The 25,951-nt window shown below is 42.8% G+C and overlaps 1 protein-coding gene across 6 annotated transcripts in view; it reads right to left on the bottom strand.

Moving 5' to 3' along the window:
* Positions 1–1,446: 1,446 nt before the first annotated feature.
* GGTA1 (glycoprotein alpha-galactosyltransferase 1 (inactive)) overlaps positions 1,447–25,951 on the bottom strand; it is an 87,129-nt gene continuing 62,624 nt past the window's right edge. For all 6 annotated transcript variants that reach the window (XM_053564498.1, XM_053564523.1, XM_053564488.1 and 3 more), the window contains exons 3-7: positions 22,335–22,370; positions 13,214–13,279; positions 12,593–12,709; positions 5,982–6,119; positions 1,447–2,294 (exon numbers count right to left, since the gene is read on the bottom strand). In XM_053564498.1, the coding sequence (XP_053420473.1) occupies positions 1,601–2,294; positions 5,982–6,119; positions 12,593–12,709; positions 13,214–13,279; positions 22,335–22,370 (1,051 nt within the window). In that variant the 3' untranslated portion in view covers positions 1,447–1,600. The remainder of the gene's footprint in view (positions 2,295–5,981; positions 6,120–12,592; positions 12,710–13,213; positions 13,280–22,334; positions 22,371–25,951) is intronic.

Here is a 25,951-nt window from a genome sequence, read left to right as displayed (position 1 = left end):
AACGCCAGCCCTTTTCTTTAAACTTGTCTCATTTCTTTGGTTCAGGACTTAAACCTTTAAATGCTCAACTGCCGATGGAGTCTAAAACCATGTGAGTCATAGAGAAATTCTTAACTGATGTGTAGCTGCTTTTTCAAAGCCCAATCATTCCATTTTTCTTTTCTTTGGTTTGGTTATGTTGAATGTGAGAAATTTTGGCAAGAACTGAAGAGTAGGAGGCACAGTGAAGTGGTAGAGAAAAATACAAGTTTCATTTTCTCAAAGAAGCCCATTGCACTGTACATCAAGCCAGCGCAATGGCTTTTCAGATAAAATGCTTGATGAAAAAAATGACCCAAACTGGAACACGAGCAAAATTTAAAAATTTGTGAATATGTGAATGTTGCCCCTTAACTTCCTTTACATTATCTTGCTTTAAATAATATGTAGGATTTCACAGCTTCTCTTGAATGGTAAGCTGTTATGATTAGACTTCCCGTTGCTACCCCTCATTATAAAATCAATGAACCATTTGGTCAAGTACATCTGATTGTTACACGTCCACAGGGCACATGAACAGGTTACTTGACAGAGGGCTTTTTCTCCAGTCCACTCCCTCACATCAGCCCTCCAAGGTGGGGTATGATGGGCTGAGAAACCCTGAGGTTTAGATGAGCTGAATGGTGGAACTATCTGGTGAAGCCCACGTCCTGGAAACAGAATCCCTTGCAAGCCTTTCCAACCCACTTCAGGCCTTTGCCTTCTCTGACACCATCTATATCTCCTCACCAAGGATCTGAAGACACAAATTGCTGAGTCTGATAGACTGAATACAACTTGGACAAAACAAGAAGTGACTTCCATTCAAGTCCCTGCTCTCTACTGCCTCCCATTCAGCACCTGCATCCATGATGAAAACACCAACCCCAGGCCCTGTGTCCCAGCTGGGTGGCACTGCCCCTCAGAGATCAGCTCTTCTCTTCCACTCTCTACACGATTTCATGGCAAACTTACATTGAAGCTTTGTTTTCATGCCACACTGAGCACCCACTGGCTTCTTTGGGTTCCCTGGAGCTCTAATCATGAACCCCCATGATATCTCCTGGGAATTTCCCCCAATCTTTCACACAAGGAAGCCAAACATCCTGAATGAGGAAAAGACAGGAACTAAAAATGGCCTGAAGCAATCCATTGTTGGAGCCTTTTGAGGCTTGAGTTTTCCTGCTGTAAAGCAACTCTGGGTTGCTTTAGACCCCTCAAAAACAGAAAGAATTGGAAATCAAGGGGACGCTCCCCCCATACCGTATCTTGTTGCCAAACACTTCCCTTAGTGCCTTTTTCTCCAGCATGTTTTATGGCAAATGTAGAGTTTCTGCCTTTTTCTTTTTCTATCATGGGTCCTTTTTGATTCAGCTGATAGTATTTTCCCCAAACCCAGAATAGAGGAGAAATCACTGGGAACTTACATATAATTATCATACATTTCACTCACCCCTATTACAAGGCTCAAAGTTACAAGGAGGAATAGTATGTGTTTGTCATCTTGCTTTTTTGTTAGTATTTTTTATTAAGTTAAAATTAGGTGTTGCTTTTCGGAGACAAATATTGGCACAATTTGAAGTCAGACATTATTTCTAACCAAATTATATTCTTTTGTCTGCCAAGATACCTTGACAATTTTAATATCTGAAGGCAGGCCTATTTGGTAATCCCAGCAGTATTCTGGGGATAAGATTTTAGATGGTTTGTTGACAAGGAAATACTTATTTAGATGGCTTTCATCATGCCAATTAGCTTCTATGTCATTTTTCTTGTCCTGGAGGATTCCCTTAAAGCACTCCTGGGTGATATTGAGAACCCGAATGGGCGTTCCTCCAAAAATAGCCGCGTGGTAATAAAAATCCCCCTGGCCGAACGGGATGTATGCTGCTGACTTCTCACGCCTCTCGTAGGTAAATTCGTTAGGATCTGCCTTGTACCACCAGGCCTGCAGCTGAGCCACTGACTCACCCAAGGTCTCGACCCCAAAATTGTCTTGGAAGACCTGGTCCACGTCCATGCAGAAGAGGAAGTCAACCTCATGCTGGATGTGGGTCAAAATGTGCTCCCCGATGATCTTCATGCGCATCATACTGATGTCCTGCCACCTCTTCTCAGCCTTGATCTCAAATACTTCAAAGGAACGCAGAGGACCCAGCTCTAACAGAGGCATCCTGGAGACATTATTCACCATGATGTAAAATATAACCTTGTGGCCAACCATGAAGAACCTATCAGCAGACGCTATGAACTCCTCCAAGTAATACTCAAGGTACCTGAAACAAAGAAGAAAGGAAACACTTGACTTCTGGGATTCCTGAAGGAGACCCCATGCTATTGTAATCATGCTGTGTGTATTTTAGAGGAGGGAGGGGAATGATTTCTTCTTATCCCAGATGTGAGTTTTCATGTGCAGGGAGATCTGTTAGTTAATGCAGCACTCTGGGCTTCAGTTCACCACTCAGTCCCTCATCTGTGGTGGAGGAGGAATGACTTATCTGACTGTCAATTTTGGAACAGTAGCTGGGCATGCACAGCCCTGTCCCTCCTCTCCTCTTGCTCTTGGATACCAGCAAATCTAGGAGTATGTGTTCTCAACTGCTCTGGGCCTTGCAGGACGCTTAGAGGTACAAGCTCTGTTCCCGCATCCAAAGCCCTATAGTTCTAATGTTGTAGGTGCCTGGGTGCCTAAGTCTTTCTAATTCTGTTGTTCAGTATTTAGGGGGCCCAGGAACCCCAGATATAAGCCATATTCCCTACCAGCTTTAACTGTAATGAAGTTGATATTTATTACCATCTGCCTTACATACCCCTTTGTTTTGTTTATGGCTTGGTTCAGACTTTGGCCAAAGAGGGTGCTAGTTCTTGAGCCTCCCTCAAAAACCCCAACACATCCCCTACTGTTGCTACCACTGGACCAGACATAAGAGTGATATGTGACCCTTGGGTCCACCAGGGATGCATTCAGCCCAAACAGCAGTGTTCTCATATCCCCCTCTGTGATACGGAGAATGGGTTATGGGACACAGCTCTCCTTTCAAGTTACACACTCATCCTGTGAGCCTCCCAATAGCCATCCAAAATACCAATCCATTATTTACACACCATCATTATAAAATCCGGGCAAATCCTATAGTAAACAACCTTTGATTTAACCTTATTTTAACAGTATTTTGTCTTACAAAAAGACTTTTTTAAAACACAAATTTTAGATTCATAGCAAAATTGCACCAAAAGTATAGCAAGTTCACAAATACTTCCTGCCCCCACTCTTGCACTTCCCAGCATTGACGTTCCTGAACCCAGGTGGTACACTGGTTACAACTGATAAACCTACACTGACATGTCACTATTAGCCAAAGTCCATTTTTTACATCAGGGTACGCTCTTGGTGTTGTACATTCTCTGGGTTTCGATAAATGTATAATGGCATAAATCCAGCATTATAGTAGCATACAGGATAGTTCCCATGCCCTAAAAACCCTCTGTGCTCTGCTTATTCAGCCTTCCTTCCCTCACAACCCCTCACAGCCACTGATCTTTCACTGCCTCCATAGTTTTGCATTTTCCAGAATGTCACAGAGTTAGAAGCACACAGTATGCAGCACCTCCAGTCTGGCCTCTTTCACTTAATAATATGCATTTGAGATTTGTCCATGTCTTTTCATGGCTTGGTAGCTCATTTATTTTTAGCACTGAATAATATTCCATTGTACCACAGTTTATTTTTTCATTTACCTGCTGAAGGACATCTTGGCAATTAAGTGTTGGCAATGATGAATAATGCTTCTATAAACATCGAAGTGCAGATTTTTTGTGTGGATGTTTTTAACTAATTTAACCAAGGGGCATGGTTGTTGGATCACATGGTGAGAATATGCTTAGTTTTGTAAGAAGCTGCCAAATTGTCTTCCAGAGTGGCTGTTACCATTGTGCCTGCCCACCAGCAATGGATGAGAGTTCCTGTTGCTCCATGTTCTCGTCAGCATTTGAGGTTGTCAGTGTTCTGAATCTTAGCCATTCTAATAGGTGCATAGTAGTATTTTAACTATTTATCTATTCATTTAAAAGCCATTATAATGATGTCTTCTGCAAGTCCAAATTACAGTCTGTCTTATAAAGCCATGCTATGGAGATTACATAAAAAATAAAAAGAAATCAGATGGCTTAATACAATGCATCCAAACTTAAAACTCATGGGCAGTGACTATGGACTAAATTTAATTATTGACCACACTACTGGTCAATCATGATGTTTTGTAAGAATGACTGGTACTTCTCATCACTTTTTGTTAATGTTTGGATCTCTTTTCTTTGCTAACAGAATAAAATGCGCTTTTAATATTGGCAACTGGAAACCCAAGTGTTTGCAGTAATGATTCTTTAAAAGGAGGGAAAATATCTGAACAATACAAATTTGATATGGCTGTGGCTGATAATACTCTGGAACTTTAAGAAAAGTCTATTGTGCTCTGAATCTAGAAAAACAATACTAGGGTGTGTGGAGTTGCAGAGGAGAGTCATTGTGAGGTTTAACATTGTTCAGAGATTAAAGCACAGTAGTTGGCTCCATGCGTTGTTGCTTGAAAACAACCCAGACATCACACCTCCTAAGTCCAAATCCACTTGTAGGGATTTATTGCTGCTGAGTATAAACAGTCCTCTCTTGCCTCAGAGCTGAGAGCACAGAGCTTTCACCAGGATGTCCAATTTATAGTTTAGTTCTGCAGAGCTGCAGTTGGATGGTTGAAGCCATTGTGGGCAGTGGGCAACACCCTGCTCTTTTTGGAAACACCAGGATCAAATCAATCTGCAACGTGGCTGGCTTATCCCTTTTGTACCAAAGGATTATGTGAGCCAGGCATTGGCTCCCAACCCATACAGTGCAGATTCTTCTAGTAAAAAAATGTAAAAACTCCACTGTTACCCTTCTCTATTAGAGGTGCCACGGAGGCCCCTGGAATCAGCACATTCAGTGATGTTGGAACACGACTGGTATTGTTAACGACAGCATCAGTGATGACTCCTGGGCTCTGGGCTGGGACAGGGTATCTTTGGAGACTATCAGATCTTCGCGGAGCTCTCTTTTAGGTCCTACCTTGACAAAGTCCAAGCTCAACTCTCTTTGTATAAGGCAAAGGGATCAACTTTCCATGAGGCTTTTTCAAAAGAGATATAAGTGGAAAGGCCCAAAAGACAGGACAAAAACAAAACAAAACAATTTTTCTGTTTTGTTTTGGGGAAAAACAAACTGGAAAATGTTCCATAAAAGCAAAAATCGGTTCTATTTAACAACTACTATTACAGCTAGGACTTTCAAGTAAGAATGACTATAGTGGTTTTCTTCCATCATATGTTCCGAAAAGGGAGATGGAAACTGAAACTAGAAACCTATGCAACCTTTGGAAGAGGAAGTCCTGACCAGCTAAATCTCCCAGGGCCAAATCCTCCAGAAGGATGAGGTAGAAATGACCCAAAGAATCCATGGAAGATTGCTCATCTGTGTTCCAACATGGAAAATCACTGTGCTTAGGTCACTTTGTACAAGGTACATAGATTTTGCAATAAATCACTTTGTCCTTGGAGTGTAGTAGAAAGAATGATGCCTCCTGGGGTGTCTAGAAGTTGGCACTTGTGGAATTTCCAAAGGGAGCCATGGAGATCAGGAAGGCAGTGGTTGTGGATTTCCTGCTGACTCTGGCTTCTGGGTGTAGTGGGCATTTTTGCCTGCAGTGCAAGACCATCACTTTGAGGCAGGAATGGGTCCCCTCATCTACTACTGTTTTGCTCCCAGGCTTTTGGGGCATCAGCAGAAAGGAGACCGAAACCATCCTTCTTAAACAGTAGCCTATCTAATAACTCAGACAAGTCATGGACAGCCTTGCTGAGTCCAGGGGTTCCCTCACAAACATTTTGCAGTGGAACAGGAAAAAGTCAACGACAGTTTTATCAGTGACACCTACTTTCCGATAGCAAAAACGGTCAACCCCACGGTAATTTTCTGCCTGGCATAATAATTTTCTAAGATGGCGCTGTTGTAAGTGCCTTCCCACACAACCGGTGCCTTCCAGCTGGTCACTGTCACCACCTCCGGGCGTTTCCTGGTGATAAAATATAAAGCCCTCTGTTAGAACAGCTTTGTTAAGGCAGGGCAGAGATTGTTTAAGAAAAAACAGGTCAGCTGTAATCTGTAATCACTGTCCTGGAATCCTAACTGTAGCTTAACCCCATGCACTTGGCTGGGAGATGTGCATTTGCAGGTGCAGCATCTTCTGGGTGAGGGACAGGAGGCTTCCATGCAGGTGCCTCTGAGGGCTGTCTTGGGGGGCCCTGATGGGGATTTTTTTTTTTTTTTAATGAAACAGTCTTGCTCTGTTGCGTGGGCTAGAGCAGTGACATCCTCATAGCTCATCACAACCTGAAACTTCTGTTCAAGTGATCCTCTTGCCTCAGCCTCCCAAGTAGCTGGGAGTACAGGTCCATAAAACCATACTCAGCTAATAAATAGATTATATATTGCATTTTTAAAGAGACAGGGTCTCACTATCCTCCCATCTTGGCCTCCCAAATTGCTGGGATTACAGGCATGAGCCACTGTGCCCAGCCCCTGGGAATCTTACCTATACTCTCATACCCTCTTTTCCTCTCCTCCTGCTTTCTTGGTTCTCCTCCTACTTCTATATCCCTTTCCTTATCTCCCCAGCCCCATCCTAAGCTGCCAGCAGCATCTTTGGGTATTTTATCCCTGTGGGTGCCATCTGAGCCCAAGAAAACTTGATACAAGGGGATGAGAGAGTGATACTAGGCTAAAAGAGAAAAAAAATTTTTCAGTTTTCCTTTTGCCAGAAAGGAATATCTGAGTAGGAACCTGATTGTTGGCCAAAAAGGGCCCCTGACTAATTGGATCCTGGTGTTACCACCCATTTTACGAACAAGGATACAAAGGCTACCAGAAGGAAAAGGACCTGATAGAGGCCCAAGAAGGTCAAGGCTGCAACACAGGGCTGTGGCAAAAACCTTGTCCCCAGAACATGTTGCTCTTTCCTAGGAACACAAAAGGGTGGGGGTAGGGTAGGTTTTCTACACTCGGTGAACTTTAAAGGGACTTGGCCAGGCCAACACAAACACAGGAAGTGACATAGAACCAAGGACACAGCATAAAACCAACCCTGTGATGTGGGGTGCTCCAGGCGGCTGGAGTGATGGACTCTCAGCTCCAACCCCCATTTGCTTGAGAAGTGGCCACATTTCCCCCACTGGGAAGTGGAGACTGGCCCATGGTTGTTTAGATCCAAACTCCACTATGGGCCCAGCACCCTGCATGGCGTATTCTTACATTCCACTGGGGGAGCACCTCACTCAACTCTGTCCTAATCAGTGACTTCCTCCTGGCTGTGAAGCTGTGACCCTGGTGAGGCCATGGGGGCAGGGTTATCAGATATCTCAGCCAATGAGAACTTCCCTGGCCCTTACATAGTTGGCAGAGGGCTGGGTTTTCCTAGAACTGCCTCTACTCATCAGCAAAGCTAGGTGATGGGCATGTTTGGATCATCCCCAGCAGGGAATAGGAGTCTCAGGAGACTCTCCTCATGCCTCTTGTCCCTTGTCACCAAACTCTGCACCCTGTAGTTCTTGAGCTGACTCTGCCCTCCCCTCCCCGCCCTGGGGCGCTGCTTCTGGCCTGCTTCCTAGTGAATCCGCACAAGTGGAATCAGCCCCAGGTTGGTCCAGATGGCAGAGTGGAGAAACATGCTCGGGCTGCTCTCAAGGCCTGCCCTATCTTGTCTGGAGTCTCAAGCTCAGACCTGACTCTGCCCCCAGCGCTCCAGGTGTGTGTGGTGCATGGAGAATATGGCTGTCATCAGTTTCCTTCCAACACGAAGGAAGCTGCCATCTGTGCCAGGCACCGGGGTACACGCTTCTCATTTCCTTGCAACAACCCTGAGATGTATCATGTCCATTGTCGAGGCAACAGAACCAAGGCTCAGAGAAGCTCATTCATTAATTTGTCCACACAGCTAGCTGCTGCTAAGGACAAAGCAATGAGCACTTGCTATGGGGCCAGGCACTGTGTGAAGGGCTTGCGCTCCGAGGAAGGTACTATACTGATTCCTCTTTTTGGCAATGAAGAAACTGTAGCACAGAGACGTTAAGTAACTTGCCTGAGGTCACACAGCTAATAAGGGCTAAAGCTGGGATCTGAATCCAAATAGTCTGACTCTGGAGTATGCACTCTGAGCTGCCACCTATATTGCTCCTATATAGACACTTACTTGCTATGCTAATGAAGTGGGGGTTAAAAACCCAGGTTTTTCCTGATCTAAAGGTAACAGTATTTCCATTCAACTTAGCTGCTTTGGCATTTTCATCAGTGCAGACTGAGAAATGATGAAGATTTTTGTTGTTTTTAGAAGCTTACATGATATTTTTAATTTTATAAACCCCCAGCTCTGTTGAATAGCAGAATTTTAAACCAAAAATAACCTCATAAACACACCCACACCCAGAGCTTATACTTCAATAAGCAAACTTTCTAAGCTTAAACTATCTCATGTAAATGATCTCACCCCATCCACAGCAGTTTTAGTTTTCACCTGTCAAGGTTCTTTCATATAGTACAAGAGAACCTCCATAGTTGAGGTTCTCTCCGCATTGACCACCTCCTTAAGCTGACCTAATTTTCACAGACTGGACGTACACCACATGTAGCTGTCGGTACATGTTGGCCACCTCCGTATTTTGACCAGTTTGTTACAGTCCCTTGGGTGGTCAACTTACAGAGGTTCTGCTGTAGTTCTAACCCAGCCCACTATCTAAGGCTTGCAGCTACGCACCAGCTGGACATTTGGTCCACTTACTATGCACCAGAGGCTACGTACCTGACTTCCACTCTCTCATTGAATCTTTGCAACCCTTCTTTGAAGTGGGTGCTGTCATCACCCCACTTTACAAATATAGCAGGTGGGAGGAAAGACGAAGGAAATGAAGTCTTTTGCCATTTCGTTTACACAAAGGGCCAGATTAGGGTATTCAGTCCTTCCACCAGTCTTTCCCCTAGGTCCCTGCTCTGTACTGGGTTGTCTTGCTAAGCACTGACATCAGAGAAATGACACCCTGTCCTGCCCCTTGGGAATCTCACAGTCCCAACAGGTGGTCAGCCTGCTACACGCTCCTCTACTGCAAGAACACTCAGTCCACGTCTTCTAGAAAGAGGGAGTTGGAAAACTGGTGTTCAGTTTGGTTACTTGATGGGAAAGATTCCTTTGAGCAGGAAGAAAGCATAGCAATATTAAAAATTAATGTTTAATTAAAAATTAAAATGTTCTATTTACCAGCTGTTAATTATTCAATTCCACTGACAGTTCCAACATGTTGGTGCCCCTGGCCAAGAAGACAGACAATAGCCTGAAAACACAGGTAGAGGGGAGGAGATGGAGGGAGACGGAGGGAGGGAGGCTGAGACTGAGGTAAGTTTCCTGGATGAACCTCTGCGTCAAGGAGTCTTTGTTGCCCTCTCCCCCCTCTCCCCTCCTCTCTCTCTGTCTCTCGGTCTCTCCCTCTCTCTCTCCATCTCTCCCCGCCCCCCTTTCCTCTCGCTCTCTTTTCTCCCTTCTCTCTTCTCTCCTCCTTGGTGCTGCTCTGCAGCATCCCTCCCTCGCCAATAAAAACCTTTCGTACAAAAAAAAAGGAGTCTTTGTCATGAAAATCCATAAAACTCCCCCCAAAAGAGGGGTGATAGAGCAGCCCACACATGAGCAAAAGTTAGTCTTTGACCATGTCAACTGCCAGAGAGACCCAAGATCACAAAGGTGGGGCTCTAAAAGGAGAAAAAAATGCCAGGAAAGAGCTGCTCAGATGCCTGCCTTCTACACAGGGCAACCAACCGCAGGATGCCAACATTCACACTTCCTCCAGTGCAGGCCAAACACTTCTGGAAAAATAAAAGGGCCTCCATAACCAAAGCACACACCTCTCTAGGTTATTGGCAGCTTTTAAATTTTATGTATTTATTTATGGGTACATTGTGGTACCCAAAGGCTAGTTAGCGGAAGTAGTAAAGTTCTGTGAATCATGCAGTAGGTTAAAGAAAAAGATGTGACATTCATACAGCTCACTGCCTGAGCTCCTTCTAAGCGGCAGCATGTATGACCAGGATCCAGGGAAGAGCTGATGGTGACAGGAACAGGGATGGGGCTGCAGAGTGGAGAGAAGAGCATGATGTGGGAGGGATTTCAGAGGAGGAATTGGCCCAACATAACTAATGAATTAGATTGTAAAGGAGACAACAGAATAGGTCTCCTGGACTCGGGTTTGAGCCACTTACCAAAGTGGGAAATGAGAAGAATAAGGACGAGGTGTCCAGGCACAGTATCTCATGACTGTAATCGCAACACTTTGGGAGGCTGAGGCGGGAGGATCACTTGAACCAGGGAGTTTGAGACCCTACTTCTAAAAAAATAAAAATAAAAATAGCCAGGCATGGTGGTACATGCCTGTAGTCTCAGCAGCTCAAGAGGCTGAGGCGGGAGGATCACTTCAGCCCAGGAGTTTGAGGCTGCAGCGAGCCATGATTGTGACATTACATGCCAGCATGGGTGACAAAGACAAAGACTCTGTCTTACAAACAAAAAAGAATAAGGGTGTGTGGGATTGAGAAATCTATATGGGTCCCGTGAGACATGCAGAGATGTTAGATGTGCAGGCAGAGCCAAGTCAGGGCTCAGAAGAAACATCTGGGCTAAAGATATATACGTAGGAGACTCATTCTCTCACCAGTGGTATCTAATGTCATGAAAATGGATGAGAGCACATTGGGAAGGGGGTGTAAAAAGAAAAGAGAAGAGGCTGCTGGACTTAGCACCCAGAAACTCTAGTCCCTGATGGCTGGGAAGAGGGAACGACCTCCTTCAAGGAGACTGAGAAAGAGAATGGAGAAGTAGGAGGAAAATGAGGATGTGCTGTCGGGGAGAGGAGGGGCTCTCGATGCAGACGATCTCTTCATTTGTGAACAATATAGTGTCACAACATGTGTGCACAATATATTGCCATGTTTTAGGTAATTTGTAGAAAAGGATACATTATAGAAAATACGTTTTATTTGTTCATTATTTCCTCCAATCATTCATTTCTGCAAGAAATAGACTTTGGTGCCCTGAGAAGACTTAAATGTGGTGCTGCTTCAAACCAATAGTCTTTAAAAATCTGCTCGCCGTTCATTTGGAGGTGACGCCATGCGTGGGGAAGGCTGAAGAGAGCGAGAGCTGACAGCCGTGGTCTGTCCCTCTTCACCTCCAGGAATTCATCCCTGGCCCTGCCTTCCAGCCCCACTCGGCAAAGCACAAGTGTCACAGTAAGACTGCCCCACTCTCCTGAGAAGGCAGTAGGTGACCATCTCCGGCTCATGTAGCCTGCCCCTTGGGGATCTCATAACTCTAGGAATACTCTTCCTGCGTCTTTTGAGACCAGCTCCTAAACGCTGCTGTCAGACAGTTCTACGCTGGGTGTCCTCACCCAGGCCCTCACATCCTGCTTCTACCTATATTCTGATAAGTCTCATTCCACAATCCCAAAATACACCTCTGCCATGCTCATGGGCACCCTGTGACACTCTGCCCAGATGACCCATAGGCAGCTGAATCCATACGTACATTCTTCACCTCCTCCGAGGTCTGTGCCTGCACCTCAAGTCCCTTTCCTGATTACAGTCTCTCAGGCCTCGTAGTCAGCCTGGACAGTGCCCATGTCCTCACTCTCCAATCACATCCCTCCAGTTGCCTGGATCACTCACGCCTCCTTAACAATCTTGGCAAAAATTAGTTTTCCCTCTACTGCCCTTATGAGATCGTGAACTTCCCAAATCTAACCATATTGATGAACGTCTCCTGTGCCTAACACAATGCCTAACAGTGGCTTTTGACCATAATGCATAGTGAGAAATACATTTTCCATCACAACCAAATTATAAGCATATACACAAAACAAAAATTCCACTAAACAATACTTACTCTTACTTCATGGGATACCCTGTGATAGTCTATTCTATGTCAATGGTTTTTAAAAAGCTTGTTTGAATCCCTTAAGCTAGTTTCTGAATACATGAATGGCTAGTGACTTGCAGTTTGAGAAACAGCAGCTAACACATCATAAGTTTCAATAAACATTTGTTGTATACAGTACACTTGCTTAATGAATGAATTCATGGGCCCCATGAGAGTTTAATTATCATTCTCATTTTATAGTTAACTGAACTGCAGGGAGAATTTTTTTGCTATGACTCCAGATCCTTTCTACAATACTCTGTAGTCCATTTAGACTCCTTCTAGCCCTGATATTTTGTGGATCATCTTCTACCATTGGCCAATTGCTGTCAGAATCACTGTGTTGCCCGATCTATTTGATTCCAAATATCCAGATGTCAGTTTCTCATCTAAAGTTTATTGTTAAAGATCTAATGTACTAAAACTCCTTCTCCCACATCAGGTATGTTCTCAGTGGCGCTACTGTCTACACTGCCTCTGCCACCTCCTGCTAAATGACGGATTTACTGCACAGGGAGCCACACTGCTGTTCTTACTCAGGAGTAAACCAGTCCCATAGCTGAAGCTCTTCTCTGTCATCTTTCTCTCTTTGTTTCTTTTCTCTTCCTTTTTCTTTGTCTATGTCTTCTTCCTCTTCTTGGTAAATGTGGGTCCTAGTACAAAGAGAAAGCCAGCTGGGTAAGACAAGGAAGGCAGTCTCTGGTGGTGAAGAGCTCATGAAAAGGTGTTCTGAGGCAGATCACACCCACATGCACAAAGTCACAGGCTGGAGACAAGCTCCAGACACTAAATGTTATTCAAAAAGGCACACTTTTGATAAAAAGGTACAGTAGCCCCTTAGGGATCTTCTCACCCTTCCAAGTCAGTGCATTTAGCAATTTCATGACTCAGTAGTCTTTAGGTTATTTCAGGGGGGTGAGGGAGACTTGACACCATGTTAGTTTACGATTGTCTTTCTTGCGATCTAAACTTTAGCTCAAGCCTCAGGCCCAAGTTAACTGGAAAACAAAACAAAACTTAAATATCCTAGTGCCATCCACAAAACAGATTCATATATTATTTCAATAAGCAAGAAAGATGAGTGACTGAGAGGTCATGAACATGGAACCACTTTATGAGGACTCTCCACGAGCAAACACAGACCGCTGTCCGATTACCCATTGTTAAACCAGCTGGGAAACCACCAACCCATCGGAGCTCTGCCGTCACCAACTTCAGGGTTCCTAAGAAATGAAAAAGATCACAAACATTTTTAGAAAATGAGGCCATCTTCGAACTCTTTTAGAGATCATTTAAAACTAAAACAAAGTTTTAAACTGCCAATTCATAAAACAGAAGTGAAGTACTGTAGCTGAAAGGACAGATCTGAAGCTCCGTGGTCTCCCCTCCCTCGGACAGCCACCGGACCTCAGCTCATACTGGAGCCTGAGCTGGGGGATGAGGGGGGAAGAGGGTGAGTGAGACTTGACGGGGTTAATAACTAAATCCAACTCCTGGATCTGCCACTTATTATTTGTGTGACAGTGATAGGACATTTTCCCTGTCTGGATTTTCACTTTATCCCCTGAAAAATGTAGCTAATCATAGTAAACCTACCAGGAAAGTACTTTTGAACACTGAATGAAACAGTATACATAAAACAGTTTTGTAATTTGGAAATTACTATAACAAGTTATAGTTTTAATGAAAAACCAGTGCACACTTCCAAGAATCATCTCTTTTGCTAAGTAGCAGAACTCGGGTTGCTAATAAAGGTCAGCCTGAGAAAAATTCAAGTTGTCCACAGGTCAGCAGTAACAGCCTCAGAAATCTGAGGGTCACTGAACAAGAAGTTCAGAAAACGGATTTGGAGCAAGATGGTGGCCGAGTAATAGCTTCTGTGCAACTGGGCAGGGTGAGATTGGGGAGAGAAGACTCCAGATACTCTGGCTTGTGGGTTTTGCCCAGAAACATCCCTCTGGAGATGCAGGGAGACAGTGAGAGACTTCTGGACACCAGGAGGAGGACAAAAGCAGTGGAGAAGTGGTAAGTGGTTGCATTTGTTTGGTCCGCAGCTGTACCTACAACAGCAGTGAGATTGCAGACAGGGAAGGCCTTCCCTGTGGGTTGTTTTATTTTTTTGGACTTGGGCACTCAGTTGAATTACCTTGGGAGAACTTCGGTGAGATGATTCTGGGTGCCTTTTTTTTTTTTTTTTTTGAGACAGAGTCTTACTATGTTGCCCCTCAGTAAGGTGCTGTAGCGTACAGCTCACAGCAACCTCCAACTCTTGGGCTTAAGTGATTCTCTTGCTTCAGCCTCCCAAGTTGCTGGGACTACAGGCACCCACCATAATGCCTGGCTCTTTTTTGTTGCAGTTGTCATTGTTATTTTAGCAGGCCCAGGCCAGGTTTGAGCCCGCCAACCTCGGTATATGTGGCTGGTACCATAACCACTGAGCTACAGGCAGCAAACCCAAGATTGCAGGTGACTTTAAGTGTTGTCCAGGGCCCAAGACTGAGCTGCTGGGCTGGAATGGAGCTATCATTGTTTGGCTGTGGGCCATGCACAGCCATTGTGGGAAAGCTGCCCTATAAGCTCTGCCCTTAGGGTCTCAGAGTGAGGCCCCGGCTGAAAGACCTTGGGCAAGTGATCTAGTGACTTTGAACAGTGCCGAAGGCTGGGACTGAGACTGAGGGGAAGAGTGGAACTTTCAATGTTTGGCAGTAGGAGAGCTGCCTTGCAGCCTCAGCCCTCAGGGGCATAGACAGAGACTGGTTTTGGCACACCTGATAAGCAGGCGGTTGCCTGCTCTCTCTTTCAGGAGAGATCTCAGCAACACATGCTTTCCCAGGAAAGTCTCTGCTTAGCCAAGATTAATGGTTCAAAATGTCTTTTAAACGGGCTGAAGAGAGAATCAGGATCTCAGCCCTGTGGGGTTTGAGGGCAAAGAAGTCAGCAGAGGCCTCCAGTCTCCATCTCATAAAGCTGTATCAGCATTGTGATAAGCACCTCATACTCCAGATCACCTGTTGCCCAGACAATATTCAATAAGATATATACACTGCTTTGTTTTTGGATTTTTTTCTTGTCCTTTTTTTTATTATTTCAACTTTCCCCCCTAGATTTTTCATTTTTTTCATTCTTCATTTTTCTAGTGTAAATATAATTTTCCATTGTTGCCTTCTTTAATAATAAGAACTTCATTTTTGCCAGTGTTTCTGCCCATTATGTGGTTCCCCCCCCCAATTTTATCCTGTAAAGTTTTCTGCTTGTTTGTTTTGGTTTGATTTATAGTATTTTTGTTTTACCTCTCTATTTGGTAGAGGTGGAATACCGTGTCTTCTCAGGCTGGCAAAGAGCTGCTGACCTCAAGGGAACCACCCTACCCAGCACCCCTGGGGCGGGGGGGGTTAAGTTGTGGGTCAAAGTACCCTACTATATACCTTTATTACTCCTGTCTCTCTCCCTCTTTCTGTGCCTTTCTTCTGTTTGTCAATATTCCCTTTTACTCACTCCCTCTCCTCTCTCTTTTTTCTTTTTTTAAATCTTTTTACCCTTCTTGTTCTTCAATCTTCTCGTCCTTTTAGTTCTATACCAAAAGGACGCATCAAAACCTTAGGTCAGAGGCATTATAACTTAAAGACCAAGAGGAAGTGAAAGGAAAATTAGGGCAAGCAAACAGATGAAAGAAAACACTCATGAAAAAGAAACAGCAGAAAAATTCTGGCAACATGAAAAACCAGTCCAGAGAAACTTCCCCATGGGAAGTTTCTGCAGAGGATTCCACCTATAGAGAAATGTTAGAAATGTTAGAAGGGGGATTTAAAATACAGGTGATGAAACAATGAAGGAAACTGCTGAGAAAGTGGAAAATAATCAAAAGGAAATCCAAAAGCAGAATCAAATAACAGGTGAACAAACAATATGAAGAATATGGAAAGGATATGGCAGAGCTGAAGGAACTGAAGCAGTCAATTAAGGAACTTAAAGATGCAGTAGGAAGTATCAATAACAGATTAGACCATGCAGAAGAAAGAATCTCAGAGGTAGAGGACAAAGCTCTTGAGATAACTCAGATAGTTAAAGAGGTAGAAAAAAAAGGGAGAGAAAGCAGAACATTCACTGACAGAATTATGGGACTTCATGAAGCATTCAAACATAAGAGTTATAGGAAGGAAAGAAGGAAGGAAAGAAGAATGCCCAGAGGAATGGAAGCCATACTAGAGAATATTATGAATGAAAACTTCCCAAACATCACCAAAGATTCTGACACACTCCTTTCAGAGGGATATTGGACCTCAGGTTGCCTCAACTCAAATAGAGCTTCTCCAAGACACATTGTGATAAATCTGAACAAAGTCAAGACAAAAGAAAAGATTCTGCAAGCTGCCAGGAGTAAGTGCCAATTGACCTACAGGGGCAAATCAATCAGGGTGACTGTAGACTTCTCTAATGAAACTTTTCAAGCCAGAAGAAATGGTCATCTACCTTTAATCTACTTAAGCAAAACAATTTCCAGCCCGGAATTCTATATCCTGCTAAGCTAAGCTTTAAAATAGACAGAGAAATCAAATCTTTTGCTGATATGCAAACACTGAGGAAATTTACCACAAGACCAGCTCTACAGGAAATACTTCAACCTGTTCTACACGCTGACCATCACAATGGACCACCAGCAAAGTAAGCACACAGAAATTAAAGGATAGAACCTAGATTCCACAATGATGCAAAAGATAAAACTAAGCAATGAACTTCCAGAAAATAAGATGCCTAGAACACTACCACACTTATCAATTATCTCAATAAATGTTAATGGCTTGAATTCCCTACTGAAGAGGCATAGACTGGCTGATTAGATTAAAAACTCAAGCCATCCATTTGCTGTCTGCAGGAAACACAACTAGCTTCAAAAGATAAATAAAACTCAGAGTTAAGAGTTGGAAGACAATTTTTCAGGCAAACAGAATTCAGAAGAAAAGAGGGGTTGCAATCTTATTTCCAGATACAAGTGGATTTAAAGCAACTAAGTCAAAAATACAAAGATGGACACTTCACATTGGTCAAGGGAAAAATACAACAAGAAGACATTTCAATTCTAAATATTTATGCCCCCAACTTAAATGCTCCCAAATTCTTGAAACAGACCTTACTCAGTCTGAGCAATATGATAAGCCATAACACCATAATAACAGGGGAATTTAATACTCCTCTTACAGAGCTGGATAGATCCTCTAAACAGAAATTAAACAAGGATATAAGGGACTTAAACGAGACCCTAGAACAACTGTGCTTGATAGACGTGTATAGAATGCTCCATCCCAAAGCCAGAGAATATACATTCTTCTCATCGCCCCATGGAACATTCTCCAAAATTGATCATATCCTAGGACACAAAACAAACCTCACCAGAATCAAAAGATTTGAAATTTTACCTTGTATCTTCTCAGACCACAAGGCATTAAAGATAGAACTCCAACTCCAACAAAAATGTTCAACCCCACACAAAGGCATGGAAATTAAACAACCTTATGCTGAATGACAGTTGGGTGCAGGAAGAAATAAAAGACGAAATCATTAACTTCCTTGAGCATAACAACAATGAATACACAAGTTACCAAAACCTGTGTGATACAGCAAAAGCAGTCCTGAGGGGCAAATTTATTGCTTTAGATGCCAACATACAAAAAACGGAAAGAGAATGCATCAACAAACTCCCAAGCCATCTATGGAATTGGAAAAGAAGAACAATCTAAGCCTAAACCCAGCAGAAGAAAAGAAATATCTAAAATTAAATCAGAGATTAATGAAATTGAAAACAAAAGAATCATTCAGAAAAATAACGAAACAAAAAGTTGGGTTTTTTTGAAAAAATAAATAAAATCAATAAACCTGTGGCCAGATTAACTAGAAACAGAAAAGTAAAATCTCTAATAACCTCAATCAGAAATCATAAAGAAAAAATAACAACAGATGACACAGAAATACAAGAGATCATCTCTGAGTAGTACTAGAAACTCTACGTCCTGAAATTTGACAATGTGGAGGAAAGGGATCAATACCTGGAATCACACTCTCTCCCTAGACTTAACAAAGAAGAAATAGATCTCTTGAACAGAATGATTTCAAGAACTGAGATAGAAGAAACAATAAGAAAATCTCACAACAACAACAAAAAAAGCCCTGGTCCAGATGGCTTCACACCAGAATTCTATCAAACCTTGAAAGAAGAGCTTATATCCACACTGCAGAAATTATTCCAAAAAATTGAGAAGGAAGAAATCTTTCTTAACCTGTTCTATGAAGCAAACATTACCCTGATATCAAAACCAGGAAACGACCCAACTAACAAGGAGAATTTCAGACAAATTTCACTCATGAATATAGTTAGAAAAATTCTCAATAAAATTATAGCTTATAGCTACATGTTTAAAAAAATCACTCATTATAATCATGTAGGTTTCATCCCAGGGATGCAAGTCTGGTTTAACATACGCAAGTCCATAAATATTATTCACTATATCAACAGAAGCAAACATAAAGACCATATGATCCTCTCAATAGATGCAGAAAAAGCATTCAATAAAATCCAGCATCTTTTTCCAATTATAACATTGAAGAGTATAGGCATAGATGTAGGACATTTCTTGAACTGACTGAAGCTATCTATGACAAACCCACAGCTAATATTTTACTGAATGAAGTAAAACTGAAAGCTTTTCCACTTAGAACTGGAACCAGACAAGGTTGTCCTCTATTGCCACTACTATTCAACATAGTGCTGGAAGTTCTAGCCAATATAATCAGGCAAGAGAAGGAAATAAAGGGCATCCAGATGGGAGCAGAGGAGGTCAAACTCTCCCTCTTTGCTGATGATATGATCTTATACTTAGAGAACCTAAAGACTCAACCACAAGACTCCTGGAAGTCATCACAAAATACAGTAATGTCTCAGGATATAAAATCAATGTCCACAAGTTAATAGCATTTGTATAAGCCAATAACAGCCAAGATGAGAGGCTAGTTAAGGACACAACCCCCTTCACATAGCTGCAAAGAAAATGAAATACCTAGGAATATACCTAACAAAAGAGGTGAAGGACCTCTATAAAAAAAATTACAATACCCTAAGAAAAGAAATAGCAGAGGATATTAACAAATAGAAGAACATACCATGCTCATGGCTGAGAAGAATCAACATTGTTAAAGCAACTGCTTCCCAAAGCAATCTACAGATTCAATGCCATCCCTATTAAAATACCAATATCATACTTTCAAGACTTGGAAAAAATAGTTCTTTGTTTTGTATGGAACCAGGAAAAAAAACCATATAGCTAAGGCAGTCCTTAGTAATAAAAACAAAGCCAGGGGCATCAGCATACCAGACCTTAGGCTGTACTACAAGGCCAAAGTGGTCAAAACAGCATAGTACTGGCACAAAAATAGAGATATAGACATTTGGAATCAAATAGAAAAACCAGGAAATGAAACTAACATCTTACAGCTACCTAATCTTTGATAAACCAAACAAGAATATACACTGGGAGAAAGAATCCCTATTCAATAAATGGTGCTGGGAGAACTGGATATCCACATGTAAAAGACTGAAACTGGACCTGCACCTTTCTCCACTCACAAAAATTGATTCAAGATGGATAAAAGACCTAAATTTAAGGCACAAAAGGATAAAAATTCTCAAAGAAAGCATAGGAAAAACACTTAAAGAGATCAGCCTGGGGAAAGACTTTATGGAGAGACTTCCATGGCAATTGCAACAACAATAAAAATAAACATATGGGACTTAATTAAACTGAAAAGCTTCTCTACAGCTAAGGAGACTATAACCAAAGCAAATAGACAACCTACACCGTGGGAAAGGATATTTGCATATTTTGAATCAGACAAAAGCTTGATAACTAGGATCTATAGAGAACTCAAATTAATCCACAAGAAAAGACAACAATCCCATATATCAATGGGCAAGAGAGATGAATAGAACTTTCTCCAAAGAAGACAGACGCATGGCTTACATATGAAAAAATGTTCATCATCCCTAATTATTAGAGAAATGCATGTCAAAACCACCCTGAGATACCATCTAACCCCAGTGAGAATGGCCCACATCACAAAATCTCAAAACTGCAGATGCTGGCTTGGATGTGGAGAGGAGGGAACACTTTTATACTGCTGGTGGGACTGCAAACTAATGCAACCTTTTTAGAAGGAAGTATGGAGAACCCTCAAAGAACTCAAGCTAGACCTCCCATTTGATCCTGCAATCCCATTACAGGGCATCTACCCAGAAGGAAAAAAATCCTTTTACCATAAGGACACTTACACTAGACTGTTTATCGCAGCTCAATTTACAATCGCCTAAATATGGAAATGCCCACCAACCCAGGAACGGATTAACAAGCTGTGGTATGTGTACACCATGGAATACTATTCAGCTATTAAAAAAGATGGAGACTTTACATCCTTTGTATTAACCTGGATGGAAGTGAAACACATTATTCTTAGTTAAAGCATCACAAGAATGGAGAAACAAGAATCCTATGTACTCAATTCTCATATGAGGACAGTTGATGACCTAGTACACTGTGGGGAGTAGGGGAAGGGGAGAACAGAGAGAGGGAAGGAGGGAGGGGTGGGGTGAGTGACGTGCATGACACATCTTTTGGGGGTGGGACACAATTATAAGAGGGACTTTACCTAACAAATGCAATCAATGTAACCCTTGATGAATCCCCAACAATAAAAAAAAAAAAAAGAAGAAGAAGAAGTAAAGAAAACTGTAATTAAAGGCCACTTTTTTTTTTTTTTGTAGAGACAGAGTCTCACTTTATGGCCCTCGGTAGAGTGCCGTGGCATCACACAGCTCACAGCAACCTCCAACTCCTGGGCTTAAGCAATTCTCTTGCCTCAGCCTCCTGAGTAGCTGGGACTACAGGCGCCCGCCACAACGCCCGGCTATTTTTTTTTTTTTGTTGCAGTTCGGCAGGGGCCGGGTTTGAACCTGCCACCCTCGTATATGGGGCCAGCACCTTACTGACTGAGCCACAGGTGCCGCCCTTAAAGGCCACTTTTAACCACCTTCTTGAGAAAGTTTCCACGCTCTCTCACTGCCAGGAGTCTGTTCAAGTTGGGAAACTCCTGGAGAAGGCAGAAAGAGGGGGAAGCCGGGGGATATGACGTCCTTCAGTTGGACAGATAAGGTGGTGGGGTAATTCATGAACAGACATACTGGTATTAAGAAACCTGTTTTAAAGCCCATCTGCTCTCAGAAGCATTTGTGATAGCTTACAATAAGCAGAGAAACAACACAAGAATAAAAGACTCAAAGGGAGCAGAAACATTCATTTAGTCACCCAAGTATGTGTCTTCACATGATCTGGGTCATCCCAAAGGAAGGTTTTACCTTTATCTCCATTTACAGCTGAGACATTGGCTGAGTAGGTTCGAGCAAGTTGCCGAGGTGCTGGGGCATGTAAGCAGAGAAGCCCGGATTTAAAACCCAGGGGATAGATTCCATCAGAAACAAAGGCTGGGCAAGTACAAGCAGTTAAGTACAATACTTTGCACTGAGCTTCCTGGCAATCAAGTCCAATAAGAAGGGAAAGGTTTACACGGCTCTCATTTTCTTTCCGGAAAATAATAATTAAAAAAGATAAACACTAGTAGAGCAAGAAACTCAAACTTTTTTCCTGGTTCTTATTCTTTTTTTTTTTTTTTTTTGAGACAGAGTTTCACTATGTTGCTCTCAGTAGAGTGCTGTGGCATCACAGCTCACAGTAACCTCAAACTCTTGGGCTTAAGCCATTCTCTTGCCTCAGCCTCCCAAGTAGCTGGGACTACAGGAGCCCACCATAATGCCCAGCTATTTTATTGTTGTAGTTGTCATTGTTGTTTGATAGGCCTGGGCAAACCCGCCAGCCTGGGTGTATGTGGCTGGCGCCCTAGCCACTGAGCTATAGGCACCGAGCCCCTGGTTCTTATTCTCAGAGCACTTTATTGCCTGGGTCTTTAGATAACATATACAGGGCGGAAGAATGGACGGATGCAAGATAGTACTGTTCCCCAAATGACACCACTTAAAGAGACCCTGATGAGAACAGAGAGCAAAATGTAAGTGGTGGAGCTCTACAGACACGTCTGGGGGCTGAAGGAGTACAGCCCAAGTCCCTACGACCTACCCACCTCGCCCCAACTTTGGCCTGAGCACTGTGGCTGACGTGTGGGGAATGGAGTTGAGGGGGCAGGAGTGGACGTGAGGCAGTCACTGGGACACGGAGCACTTACTTTGAGCGGTATATCCACAAGAAAGAGCCTTCTGAGCTAAAAGCAAATAAGAAATAAAAACATACCATGTTACTTTTAATTCTGAGAAAGGCTATTTTTATTTTTTAACCATTATCCTTGAACCCCAGGCTGAGCTGAGAGCCTGGGTTTTAGTTACTTCCAGGTTTTCACCTTCCTTTGAGACATAACCAAAGATAGCAGAAGACTGGGGGTTTCCACTTGCAGAAACTTCAGAAGATCAAGAAGATAGGAGTCTCTGGAGGATCTCAAATTGTGATTTTTTTTTAAAAAAAGAAGACAATTCCCTGTTGCCCAAGGTGGCATCACTGAGGGAGAGACGTTCCATAGATGGGTCCTCTTTTGCCACCTACTGAGGTGCTTGGTAATGACGGAGGCCCTGGAGGGTGGAGACATCATCCTCTAGCAATTGCTCACCTAGGATTTATCTTCCCCGGAAAATAAGGCCTCAATTGCAGAGCCTAAAGCCACACCTGGCTCGGAGCCTTCTATAGAGCAGAAGGCATTGTTTTGACTAAGGAAAACAGTGAGACTTCCTTAAAGCACCAGCAAGTGCTGCCACCCAGTACTCAGAACCCCAGCTGGCACTCAGGGCATGAATTTGCAGATCCACGTTTACCAATCCCTCTTCCTCCTTTCCCCCCTCCTTTCCTAGAACCCTTCACCATTGTGATGGTCACAGCAATAGCTACAGTGAAGTGGCATTTTAACATGCATTCATCCTTCCAGGCACAGTTCAAATGCCACCCTCCTGTGCCTTGCCTGATATGATTCTATGCCTGGCATGGTAGGTGCTCAATAAATATTTATGAATGAATGCAAAAAAAAAAAAATAAAGGATTCTCCTCCAAGCCAAATATAGTCTTTGCCTCCTTGAACTATCTCAGCCCTCTTGTCTACCTCTGATACCCTTCATCTCCTTTTACCCTGGGTTATGTATACACACACCCTGTCACGCCCCAGGCCCCTTCTAGATCATAACATCTTCGGGAGAAGAGTTCTATTTAGTTCATGTTGTATCCCTCAGAGCACTCAGTTCAAGGAGACAAGGACAATGATGCAGAAGATCTGAGTTCTAATCAGAACAGACATAAATTTACTATTAAGTCACTTCATCTATTCAGTCTCCATTTTGTCACTTAAAAAAAATGGTAGCCCTTGACGAAAGGAAAGGTTACATAGTAGGTCAGAGAATGAGCTGCAGTCAGATGGCTGGGACCCAAATCTTCCTGAAAATAAGAGTTTGAGCATTAATTAGCTCAACATTTCTGAGACCACATGTTTTCATCAAGAACCTTGGATAATACCCACTTGGCAGGGCCATCATAAGAATTGGAAGTAATGCAGATCATAGGTCCTGCACTTGCAAACACTCACTAACCAGTAAGTGTTGTCTTCATAATCACCATTATTATTTCAATTATAACTTTTAAGGTTTCCTGTAGCTCTAACACTCTAAGATTTGTTTTCAATCCAGCTTCAAATCAAATGCTGTCCTGGATGACATTCTTTTAAGGTGCTTCACTCACAGCAGTTCTATTTACTAAAAGTTGACATGTTTGATGTAGTTATTTTTAAATCCCTTTTATCTCAGGGCTGCCCACCTGTCTCAGGTCAGTATCCTCAGCTCACCTCAAGCCATGGTATGGCCAGATCATAACGTGGTAAAAGTGCTCCCTTTGAAGCCTCCTGCAGATGTTCAAGTGGATTCCACACATCAGAGAAGAATGTGGCCGGAGTCTGGGTGCCAGACTATGTCCTGAAGAGCAGCCAGAACCTGCCCTGGCCACTGTGTAGGGAAAGTATGCCCGGCACTGAAAAACAATCCTCTTTCCTAGTGGCCAGTGCCAAAACACACATTTGGGCCTTTGGCTCCCATATTTTAATTTTGTGAACCTCCAAAATTAGCAAAGCACAACTCTGGCTACAATTCAAAACATCAAAGTTATCCAATCACATGTTCAGACTCGGAGCTTGAAGGTTATCCAAATAAGCATTCTGACTCTACCCAGGATCCTTGAAGGGCATTTGTTCTTCTGGGGGTTGGAGTTTTTCAACTGCTAGAGATCTTCCTTCCATTGTCAAAATCCCCTCTCCTGTTTTGTCCTCTGGAGCAAATGATGAGGATGGGGGTGATAATGATGATGACTCTTATGGAAGAATATTTGTATTCCCTCCTCCCAATTCATATGTTGGAGCCCTACTCCCACTTCCTATGTTGAAGTGCGATGGTATTTGGAGCTGGGGCCTTTGAGAGGTAATCAGGTTTAGATGAGATCATGAGGGTGGGATGCCCCTGATGGAAGTAGTGTCCCTTCAGAAGAGGAAGAGACCCTAACTCACTCTCCCTCCATCATGTGTGGATGCAGCGAGGAGGTTGCCATCTGCCATCCAGGAAGAGCCCTTGCTGGGGAACTGAATGGGCTAGCACTTTGACCTTGGACTCCCTTGCCTCTATATGAGAAATAAACTCCTATTGTTTAAGCCATGGAGTATGTGGCATTTTGTGATAGCAGCCTGAGCTGATTACGAGAATAGTGACAGTTAAAATTTACTGAGTGCTTATTAAATCTATTGTTCCAAATGCTTTATACAAGAATTTATTTAATCCTCCCAATAATTCTATTAGGCAGGCACCATTATTATCCCCATTTTTAAAGAGAGGAAACTAATGAACAGAGTGGCTGGGTAACTTGCCCAAGGTCACAGAGGAAGTAAGTGGCAGCCCAGCTCTAAAGTGTGGTCAGGGTATGTCCTCAGCCCTCAAGTGCCTATGGAAGCCCTGGGGCCTCCGCACCCCACTCTGAGTCATCTCTTCTTTGGACTCAATGCCCTCAGTTTCCTCAATTCAAAAGACCTAGTTTTCAGATCCTTTAAGTTTGGTCACAGTCTAGCTTGTCATGTTTCTCCTTACAATGAGTGCTCAGAATGAAACAAGAGAACATTCCCGAAGTGCTTAGATCTGGCTCCTGTGTTCTGGAGATACCTTCTGTTATTGACTTAACTAAAAGGGCAGTTCCTTTTTTAGTAGCCAAGACAGTCCTGCTGGCTCATTAAATTTTAGAATTTAAGAATTGAAAGAGAAATTCAAATGTTAATCCAGAACACCATCCTGAACTTGAGGGCCACTGAAACACTTCACCATGAAAATACAAATGGTGTTGAGAAGGCTGTGTACAATTCAATTGTATAGTAGTCTTTTCGAAACTGAGAGCTAAGCTTTTCCAGTGTCTCTTGAGTCAAAGCCATCATACATTTCTGTAGCTGCTTGTGGAGACTTCTTTCTGTCAAAAGCCTCTTCCAACTCGAATCTCCAAGGCATTGTAGTTTCAAAAAGCACAGAGGCAGCTCAGATATTTGAGATAAAGCCACAGATGAATTTCAAAACTCAGAAATCTTTAATATATTTTGTTTTCCAGAGTTAAACAAGAATAACACCCAAAAGTTTTAGCCAGGCACAAATGAATCACCAGCAACTCAGTGTATATTTTGCAACAAAATTCAACAACTTGAATTGCTCCTTTAAACTCTGCAAATATTTTAGGACTGCAAAATTTAGGGTGGACTTCTCATGAAATTCCTGTCCACAAATTTCCTAA

Source organism: Nycticebus coucang, chromosome 2 (assembly GCF_027406575.1).
Source record: "Nycticebus coucang isolate mNycCou1 chromosome 2, mNycCou1.pri, whole genome shotgun sequence".
NCBI classification, from domain to species: domain Eukaryota; kingdom Metazoa; phylum Chordata; class Mammalia; order Primates; family Lorisidae; genus Nycticebus; species Nycticebus coucang.
The sequence above is the reverse complement of the archived record's forward strand: the minus strand, read 5'-3'. Positions and strand labels throughout refer to the sequence as shown.